Source organism: Pelodiscus sinensis, chromosome 9 (genome assembly GCF_052426305.1).
Source record: "Pelodiscus sinensis isolate ZL-2025 chromosome 9, ASM5242630v1, whole genome shotgun sequence".
Lineage (NCBI taxonomy): Eukaryota > Metazoa > Chordata > Testudines > Trionychidae > Pelodiscus > Pelodiscus sinensis.
This window is the reverse complement of record NC_143060.1, coordinates 45,698,799-45,709,798: the sequence shown is the minus strand read 5'-3', so window position 1 is coordinate 45,709,798 and position 11,000 is coordinate 45,698,799. Positions and strand designations below refer to the sequence as shown.

At 48.7% G+C, this 11,000-nt stretch overlaps 1 protein-coding gene across 1 annotated transcript in view; it reads left to right on the top strand.

Annotated features, from left to right (window-relative positions):
- Positions 1–4,839: 4,839 nt before the first annotated feature.
- Positions 4,840–11,000, top strand: part of SLC25A24 (solute carrier family 25 member 24) — a 42,134-nt gene continuing 35,973 nt past the window's right edge. The window contains exon 1 of the mRNA XM_006119789.3: positions 4,840–5,022. Within this exon, the coding sequence (XP_006119851.2) occupies positions 4,840–5,022 (183 nt within the window). The remainder of the gene's footprint in view (positions 5,023–11,000) is intronic.

Below are 11,000 nucleotides of genomic sequence, written 5' to 3'. Positions count from 1 at the left end.
GGTGCTGCTGGGTTGGTCCCATAGCGCCGCTCCTTGGCATTGCGGGATCAACCCGGCAGCACCCCAGCTGCTCTGTCCCAGGCGTCCCCAATTCAGCCGCTGCTGAAACTGATCAGCGGCTGACCCCAGCTGCTCTAACCCGGGCTTCCTGGAGTCAGCTGCTGATCAGTTTCAGCAGCGGCTGACTTGGGGACGCCTGGGGCAGAGCAGCTGGGGTGCTGCCAGGTTGGTCCCGCAGCCCCGAGGGGCAGCTCTACGGGACCAACCTGGCAGCACCCCAGCTGCTCTGCCCCCGGCTTCCCCGATTCAGCTGCTGGTCAGTTTCAGCAGCGGCTGAATCGGGGAAGCCGGGTGCAGAGCAGCTTCAATTGTCCGGCAGCCAGAGCACTTCTGGGTTCCTGATGGTGCCGGACCATCAGGAGTGCTGGAGCATTGGATGCCGGATCAATGGAGTTTTACTGTACTTGGAAAAGATACAGTATTTATATAAAAATGAGAAAATCCCAAACAGTATCAGGGGCATGGGTGAGCACACAATTCTAACTACTATAAATTACCTGTTTTTTGTGGTTCAGAATCCTTAATGGTAAACTATCCCTGACCACCCACTTGTGACGGACCGGGCTGGGTCTGGGCACAGCTGAGGGCATCCGCTCAAGGCTCCTTACAGCCCGTGATTGGAGGCCCTTCCCAAAGAGGCCACAAACCAGTCACACACACAGAGCACTTCAGCTGCCGATCTGACCAGCCAGAAGCCTCACGAGCAAAACCCCTCTGATACTCCAGCTCTTCCTGTACCCCAATCAGCTCCGGGTCTACACACAAGAGAAGGGTTATAGAACCCAATCTCACCTACCTCAAACGGGTTATAGAACCCAATCTCACCTACCTCAAACCAGCCACAGGTCCCAATCAATTCACACTCTGAATCTTACCCACAAGACCACACTGAGCCAATCCTTTAGAATCTAAAATCTAAGGCTGTGTCTACACTGGCATGAATTTCCGGAACTGCTTAAAACGGAATACTATTCCATTTTCAGTTTTTCCGGAAAAGGAGCATCTACATTGGCAGGCTGCTTTTCCGGAAAAGCCCTTTTTCCGGAAAAGCGTCTGTGGCCAATGTAGATGCGCTTTTCCGGAAAAGAGCCCCGATCACCATTTTCGTGATCGTGGCTTTTTTCCGGAAAAGACTACTGGGCTGTCTACACTGGCCCTTTTCTGGAACAGTGTTCCGGAATAAGGACTTATGCCCGAGCGGGAGCAGAATAGTTTTTCCGGAATAGCGGCTGATTTTGTACAGTAGAGCATCGTTGCTTTTCCGGAAATTCAAGGGCCAGTGTAGACAGCTCGCAGCTTATTCCGGAAAAGTGGCTGATTTTCCAGAATAAGTGGCCCAGTGTAGACACAGCCTAAAGGTTTATTACTAAAAGAAAGAAAAGCACGAGAGCAAGGTTGTTAAAGTCACCTAGTTCTCAGCATCAACACAGAGCACATATTTATAACTCCACTCACATACATCATACAAGTACACAAATAGAATATACAGAATCAGTAGACCATAAGCTCTCATTTGACACCTCACATGGCCTCCTTTGTATACAATTTGAGGCAAATATCCCCCCCCCCCGGGTGCAGCAGTGATCTGGCTGCTCCCCTTAAAATCCAGTAACGTGACACCACCCAATGCTTTTCTCATCAATACAGACAGACTCACTGGTGGTGAAGAGGTTGGCTCTGTTCCAGTTTAGCAAAGCCCACACCACGAGGTCCAGCTATAACATACAGCTAACTTGTCTGGATTCACTTGGTCGGCTATACCAGCTTGGCTCTTGCCCAGTCCAGTTCAGTGAACTGAGCTCCTCCACCATCACTACTGGTCCAGCCCTACACTCTAATATATATGTAACCCCCAAGGATATTACCTAGATTCCTAGGGCTCTGTCTGCTGGCAGCTCAGAGAGAGGCACTCTGAGTTTGACTTGGCTCCCCCTCCCTACCAGGGACAGAGCCTGCCTGGCAACCCATAGGGAGTGAGGGGCCCCTCCCAGAGAGTTCAGGGGGGTAAGGAGGAGCCATTGTTAGAGGAGTCTGGAGCCAGCCAGAGCAAGGGGAGGACTGGCTGTGTGGGAGCTAGTAAGCCCCAGGCCTGCATGCAGGGTTCCCCCTGAGAACTAGCCTCTAAGGACCTGAAGGCAGGATCCCTCAGCTGGGTTTTATTTCTCCACTGTTGATTCCCAGTTTGTGGAGTTTGCTGGGAGGCTTCCCCAGCCACGCTGAGTTGGCTCTCCAGCTCCCTGGGTGAGACCAGTCACCGCATGATCAGCTCTGCTCTGTCTGCTGGTTCGGGGCTGCTGCCTGCTGTGTTTGTGTCTGAATGCTGGGCTAGGAGATTACAGTTTGAATTTTAGTGCAATTGTGTGGCCTGCACCTTGAGCCTTGCATCCCTTTGTGGCGAGGGGAAATTCTGAGACCAAAGCAGCCTGATTCCTGCCTGAGGAGGATCCCTGCCAGAAGAGACCAGCTCCTCTGCAGTGACTGAGTCATCTCTGAACCTGAGCCTCATTCATGGAGTGTGTCCTTTAGTTAGTAAGTCAGGGAATTTGATGATTTTATAACCTGCTGCATATTAAACCTGTGGAGGGATTTATCACTTGAGAGTCCTTTGGGCTATATTGGACCCATTCAGCCTCACTGCTAAACCACTGCAGAGAAGAAATTTGTGGTCATAAATCATCAAGGGCCCCAAACACGTACCAACAGGACACTAATCTTACAGTTGCTGGGCACCAGTGACCCTAAAAATAGTGTTTTACCCTGTTATGTTATATTTGTCTCCTGTTTAATATAACTGTGTTTATTATAGTGTATGTGTTTGTGTTATTTTCTGGGAGTCTCCAACTATCTGGCAAGTACGTGGGGATTTCCCTGGGTTAGAATTTTCTTCCCAAGCTGCCCTGGTGACCCTGCCAGGAAGGAATGAGGGGGATGGAGGCACCGCCAAATAAATCCATCAGAAAAAATAAAGTTGAGTGGGTGGCGGTATCCAGAAGATCCCAGACTTGTCCATCAAAACCTGTAAGCAGATTGGCATTAAAGAAGGTAACCAGGTGGAGAGGGGGCGCTACATATACACTGCATCAGAGTCATAAATAGATAATTTGGCACCTGAGGCAAGACCATCCTTGGCATGGGCGGGGGTGCTGACATGGCACGAGGCACAAGTGAAGACAGTGTAGTAGTTATCTTTTCTGTGCCCCTTCAGCTATGTGCCCAAGGCAAGTGCCTCACTCGCCTCACCCTTGTTACAGCTCTGCACTGCATTATGCAGGCCTGAGTCCAACCAACCATATGCTGGCTTTTAAGCTGGCTCCTTGGCAGCACAGACTCCCCCAGAGCTGCCTGCCCTGGGCACTGACAGAGGCAGCAGTGTGGTGGTGGTGGTGAGGAGCTGGCAGTAGCCTGCTGCCTGCACATCAGCTCCCAGACAGCTGCCTGGCCCTTGCCCTCCCCCACCCCACTGCTGCCTCTATCAGGAGGGGAAGAGGAGGGGAAGCTGGGTATTACTGTGAAGGTCAATTGATGAGCCCAGGCTCATCAGTTAACCATATACCCAGGTACATTATCATATCCCTACTGGATATAGCAAATTATCTTTATTTTTATAATGTAAAACATTAGTAGCATAATCAAGGGATTGTTTTAAATATTAACTTCAACACTGCACTTTCCCTTCACTATTTATTTCCAATTGTGTTTTATAATATTTTAAATTAGCATCATACTAATTTAAGTTCTCAGATTCTGTGGTATGTAAAAGCCTAAGAATCTTAGGTACTTACATGCGTTCCATTGGCCCCTGAGCACCTCACAAATCTTTAATGTAAAAACTTAAATAAACAACAAATGGTCTGGTAGCACTTTATAGACTAACAGAACATGTAGATGGTATCATGAGCTTTCATGGGCACAGCCCACTTCTTCAGATGACCCTTTAATGTATTCTCTTCGCAACCTCATGTGATTGAAGTATGATCTCCATTTGACAAACGGGAACTGAGGAACAAGGCTAACCTCAGCTCACAGAATAATGTGGTAGAGCAGGGAATACATGCTGCTCTACTTGAGTCTCAAGGCCCCCTAACCACGGGGCCATTCTTCCTCTCCGTGCAGAAGAGCAGGACTAGTCACCGTACAAGGAAAAACCGAGGGCAGCAGAAAAGCGGGTTGAAAACAGTTTGAAGCAAACAAGCATTTGCAGCCCCCCGTCCCTTGCTAAGCACCGACCCGCTGCCCCACGCCCGGCGAGTGGGGACGCAGCTAGGTTCCAGGAAGCTGGGTTTCCCTGTTTTGCCCACAGTGGATGTTACGCTCTCTCCGCTTTGCAGCTCCCCGCCTTGGCTCCGGCCCCCCGGGACAGCCCAGCCCAGCCCAGCGCAGCTCCCTTCCCGGCCGGGCCAGGGCTATCGATCCGCCTTCCCTTGCTGTGCCTCACCAGGCAGCTGCACCCTGCTCCGTTGTCGGCACCGCCCGGGGCCAGGCGCCCGAGGCGGGAGGGGCGCGCAAGGGCTCCCGTGTCTAGCTGGAGCAGCCCCGCCCGCAGCCGCTTTCCCATCCCCCGCCCGGCCCAGCCTCGCACCCGGCTCGGTAGCTCAGGCCAGGAAGCTACGCCCCGCCCAGGCCGTGGCCAGGCAGAGCGGGCCTGGGGGAGCCGCCCTTCCCTTCCCGCTGCGCGCACTGCCTGCTCCTCCTCCCCGCTCGGCTCTGGCCTCCCCGCTCCGCTTGGCCCTGACCGCCCGCGGCTCCCCGCTGCTCCGCCCGCCCCCGGCCGGCTGCACCATGTTTCGGTTCCTGCGGGGCCGGGTGCTCCCCCAGGCTGCCTGCGAAGAAGCCAACAACAGCTCCCGGTACGAGAATCTCTTCAAGAAGCTGGACCTCAATGAGGACGGGAGAGTGGACATCGCCGAGCTGCAGGCGGGCCTGAAAGCCCTGGGCATCCCCCTGGGCAGAGATGCAGAAGAGGTAGGGGCCGGGTGGGACCGGGGTAGGATGTGTGTGCGGGGAGGTGACGCCCCTGGTGCCTTCTGCAGCAGTGAGTGCCACGGGGCTCAGCTTCCCCAGGGAAGTACGGCCTTGTCTGCACCACAGAGTTGTATTGGCCAAAGGCAGCTTTTGTCGACCAAACAGGGGAGATGTAGAATAGTGATAGAGATGTAGCCCTGTTAGTCTAGTGTAGCTGAAACAAAAGACAGAACTATGTATCACTTTAAAGACTAACAAGATGGTTTATTAGGTGATGAGCTTTCGTGGGCCAGACCCACTTCCTCAGATCAAATTGTGGAAGAAAATAGGCATGACCTTTAGTGTATATGGACATGCCTATTTTCTTCCACAATTTGATCTGAGGAAGTGGGTCTGGCCCACAAGCTCATCACCTAATAAACCATCCTGTTAGTCTTTAAAGTGCTACAGTGAACCCTCGCTACTTCGCGGTTCGACCATCGCGGATTCACGACTTCGCGGACTTTTTTCATTACATTATGTATATACGTGAATCCGCGATGGTCGAACCCCGAAGTAGCGAGGGTTCACTGTACTGTGAACATAAAATTGATCCTTACCAAAACTTTAAAAAGCCTCGGGGGAAGCCGGCGGGGGGGCATCCCAGGCGCGCCTGGGCTGCTCCCCCGCCGGCTTCCCCCGCGGCTTTGAAAGCCGCGGAGGGGCTCCGGCGGGGGAGCAGCCCAGGCGCGCCTGGGATGCCCCCGGCCGGCTTCCCCCGAGGCTTTGAAAGCCGCGGAGGGGCTCCGGCGGGGGAGCAGCCCAGGCGCGCCTGGGATGCCCCCCCGCCGGCTTCCCCCGAGGCTTTGAAAGCCGCGGAGGGGCTCCGGCGGGGGAGCAGCCCAGGCGCGCCTGGGATGCCCCCCCGCCGGCTTCCCCCGAGGCTTTGAAAGCCGCGGAGGGGCTCCGGCGGGGGAGCAGCCCAGGCACGCCTGGGATGCCCCCCGGCCGGCTTCCCCCGAGGCTTTGAAAGCCGCGGAGGGGCTCCGGCGGGGGAGCAGCCCAGGCACGCCTGGGATGCCCCCCGGCCGGCTTCCCCGAGGCTTTGAGGATCCTACTTCGCGGATTTTCATCTATCGCGGTCGGGTTTGGAACCTATCTACCGCGATAAACGAGGGTTCACTGTACATAGCCCTGTTCTTTGTTAGGGGAGATGTACACTCTGTAGTGCCCCTCCCCATGACAAAACTCTGCTGCTTTGCCAACAAAGGCCCCCTCTAGGAGAGGAGCAGAACTTTTTGTCTTCTTCTGGCCACAGTGTCCGTGTACTCTGCACTTGGTTTTGTGCCTGTCAGTGGCCACGAGGAGGTGTCCCGCAATGCGCCTCGAGAGTGACCTGCTCTTGTCAGCAGTGTGAACTTAGCTGCCCTACATCTAGGTACACAGGCATCCACCCTTCCCTCTTGAAAGTCAGCTGCTGGAAAGTTCTTCACCTTTCCTTGAACACTCTAGTTATTCCCCAGCTGTATTTTTTGTTTGCTCTCTTGCCTATTTCATTCAGGTCCCTTCTGCCCTGTGGTGGGGTACAAGGCCTAACACATTAGAAGAAGCAGGTCAAATAATCAAAATAGAACTACATTTCTGAAGTCACTTTCTGCGTTTAGATATAGGTGTATAAGAAGGGCTAGATCCTCCTCCCAACTATATTAGTGTAAATCAGGAGTAACTGAGTTGAAGTCAGTGGAGTTAAAATAGTGTAGGTGAAAGGAGCGACAGGCCTAAAATGTTCACACCTTTTTATCTGGATTCTGGTGGAAAACAATTTTGTTTTTCCTTTTAATATGCTGAATTTAGATATCTTAAGCTAAACAACTTTTTAAAGACTGCTCAAGTTGTTAACTCTTTATAGCCACAATCCTGCAAATGGATCTGCGTGTGAATGTGACTGTACTGTCATCATGGTGAGCTTGCATGCACCCAATTCAGGACTGAGATCTGTGTTTTCAATTCCTTAGTATACATTTTTTATTGTAAATACCAATGTATATAGGCTTTTTGTAAGGCTGTAAATAGATAAAATATCCTGAGTTCAAAATTTTATTAATAGCCTGGCAGTTGGTAATTCTGTAGGCGGTTGGGCTTGGCTTTGTGTCTCACATCTCTGGTATTTCACCACCCCTTGTTGTAGGATACCTGATAGCACATTGCAGGCCCAGAATAATAAAGAGAATGAATAGCTGATTTTGGCACTGATTTGCACATTCTGCATCTATCTGTTTGCATGATCTGAGTCATGGAGGTGTAAGTTCCTCTTGGGCACCAGGTAAAAAAAAAAAGTTTGAGCACTTTCAGCCTCTGTCAATAGAGTGTAACACCATAAATGGCTCCTGAAGCAGGAGGTGCAAGTAGAAATTATTGTCTTGGATCTGGGCAGTGGCTGACCCATAGAGTTAAAAAACCCTGTTTATTTTATATTTGTTAGAAACATTTCATGATCCCTCCCCCAAATTCCTAAACATTCATACTTCATTGTGTTGTAGTGTTCTCGTTGGACCATTGAACTTGTATGCCCTTTATTGTTAGTGATTTAATTTCATTTAGGGATATAAAAATCTTATATTACAACAATATGATTGACAAGATTCTTAACTTATCAAAATCACCCTAGCTACACTGAGTTTCATAGAGCTGTGCTGAGTTATACCTGCTGATAATCTGATCCCATATATCTAAAAAGAAACATTCTGTTTCTTATTCTTTTTCAGCCAGGGACAGAGTATAATGTGAAATGGTTTACTTACCATACATAATTCTATGGATTAGAAAGTTCTTATGATAAGGTGATTTTATTCTGAGAAGGCAACATTTGGTCTGTGACTTTTAATTAGATCTCCTTGTTTGTCAAAGCTGATGAAGTTGGCCTTACTAGGTTAGCTAATCTTAAAAGTTTACATTTGTTTTAATTATTGTTAATTTATGTTGACTTTCTAGATTTGCAATCAAACCTGAGATTAGTTTAGCAAGATAGAGCTCTCCACTGTCACATTCATGGTCTATCTCATATTTCTGTGTAACATAACCAGAGTGCAACATTATACAGTTCTCTCATTTTATTTTTTAATAATGCCACACATTATAGATTAGGCCTCCTGTAAATTGTATCATTTAACCAGTTAACCGTTGGTGGGAGCAGGATAGCCAGGGTGGAGGGTCTTACTGTTGCTGCGGGCAGACATGTCAGGGCCTCTGGAGTGGGCTGGGGGTGGTGGTGGCGGGGTCAGGGTTTCACCGGCCCCTGCCGGGACCGCGGTGACATGCAGGTAGGCTGGGGTCCTGCCTGCCCCTGCCGCCACAGCAGGGCTGGGATCCTGCCTGCCCACCATATCATCCTGCCTGTTGCTCTGGTCTGGCTGAAGTCCTACCAGCTGTATCCCCACAGCTTGCAGTCCAGTTAAATGGTTATCAAGTAAGCATTCTAGTAAGCCTAACACTTACTAGGTAACCAGTTAACAGGTTAATTTTTTATATCCCTAATGGAAAACCAGGACAAAATAGCCTAATTATAATGTTAGTATTCTTAAAACTGTGTATTCTTAAAACTAATTACTTTCAAAAGTTGATCCTGAATAAATAAAAGATTACTTAAAGGGCTTTTAGCTTCCTGCCTATCCTTGGTATTCATTCATATTTTATATTGTCACTATCCAAGGCAGTTTATTAATATTAATACTTGAAAATAAAAGAAGAAAATCCACTTCTGAGACAGAAACATGTCATACAGCTTTCAGATCAGAGGGATGGATTTTGTTTTCAGCTGTGATGGTGCAAATCTAGAGCAGGCTCACCGAAAATGAATGGAGTTACAGCTGTGTAAAATGGATGCAAGAGAGACAAGTAGTGGATATGTTGAATTACAAAACCTGATTTAGTTGAAGGGTTCAAAACCACTCTTGCAATCAATGAATTTGTGTTCTCTATTTTCATTTATTTAATAAAGACAAATGCAAAGTGCTCCACTTAGGAAGGAACAATCAGTTTCACACATGCAGAATGGGAAGCGACTGTCTAGGAAGGAGTAAGGCAGAAAGGGATCTAGGGGTTATAGTGGACCACAAGCTGAATGAGAGTCAGCAGTGTGATGCTGTTGCAAAAAAAGCAAACATGATTCTGGGACGCATTAACAGGTGTGTTGTGAGCAAGACACGAGAAGTCATTCTTCCGCTCTACTCTGCGCTAGTTAGGCCTCAGTTGGAGTATTGTGTCCAGTTCTGGGCACCGCATTTCAAGAAGGATGTGGAGAAATTGGAGAGGGTGCAGAGAAGAGCAACAAGAATGATTAACGGTCTAGAGAACATGACCTACGAATGGAGGCTGAAAGAATTGGGTTTGTTTAGTTTAGAAAGGAGAAGATTGAGGGGGGACACGATAGCAGTTTTCAGGTATCTAAAAGGGTGTCATAAAGAGGAGGGAGAAAACTTGTTCATCTTGGCCTCTGAGGATAGAACAAGAAGCAATGGATTAAACTGCAGCAAGGGAGGTTTAGGTTGGACATTAGGAAAAAGTTCCTAACTGTCAGGGAAGTCAAATACTGGAATAAATTGCCCAGGGAGGTTGTGAAATCTCCATCTCAGGAGATATTTAAGAGTAGGTTAGATAAATGTCTATCAGGGATGGTCTAGACAGTATTTGGTCCTGCCATGAGGGCAGGGGATTGGACTTGATGACCTCTCGAGGTCCCTTCCAGTCCTAATATTCTATGATTCTATGATTAGTTACTTAGGGAAGGGACGGTACAGTCTGTTTCCTTAACTGAGAGAATTGTCAGTTTTAAATTGCATGCCAGCAGTGAATGTCAATCATATTTTGTATGTTCACTATTGAAAACCTGTCACACCAGTTTCATGCCTGTGATAAAGTTGCAGAATGCAGGGAATGAAATAGGGGTGTGTCTCTGTGTGTCTATGTCTCTGTGGGGGTGGGAAGAGAGGAAATTAGGCACTCAGATTTTCTAATGTTTGAGGGAAACTGAATGTTTAATGTCCCAGCATTCTGCACTAAAAACTGTATCAAAATGTCATGTGGTACCTTATAGACTTACAGATTTATTGCAGTATAAGCTTTCGTGGGCAAAGACCCACTTTGTCAGATGCTTTGTCAGAGCTTATGCTCCAATACATCTGTAAGGGTATGTCTACTCTACCACCCTAGTTCGAACTAGGGTGGTAATGTAGGCAACCGGAGTTGCAAATGAAGTCCGGGATTTGAATTTCCCGGGATTCATTTGCATATAGCCGGGCGCCGCCATTTTTAAATGTCCGCTAGTTCGGTCTCCGTGCCGCGCGGCTACACGCGGCACGGACTAGGTAGTTCGGACTAGGCTTCCTAGTCCCAACTACCATTACTCCTCGTTTCACGAGGAGCCTAGTCCGAATTACCTAGTCTGTGCCACGTGTAGCCGCGCGGCACGGAGTCCGCACAAGCGGACATTTAAAAATGGCGGAGCCTGGCTTTATGCAAATGTAGCCCGGGACATTCAAATCCCGGGCTTCATTTGCAACTCCGGTTGCCTACATTACCACCCTAGTTCGAACTAGGGTGGTAGTGTAGACATACCCTAAGTCTATAAGGTGCCACAGGACTCCTTGTCACTTTTGCAAATTCAGACTAAAATGGCAACCCCTCTGATACGCAAAATGTCATGTATTTCTAATTTTATAAGTACAAATTTTATCATGGCAGGCAACTTCCTAACAATTCTGTCAATCTCTTTAGGTTTGCTTGCTAACTTTTACATATGGAAAAACTGAACCAAATGTAGAAACAGAGAATCTCTCTGCCAAGTACAGCTCAGATACATCAGTGAAAATTGGAAATAAATCCACTGAAGTTAGTGGAGTTACCTGGCTTCAGTAAGGCGACTGAGAATAGGAATGGTCTTCTCTTCCTTTAGTTAATGCCTATTACGCCCGCTGGCATGTAGGGCAGCCATGAAGGTTGTT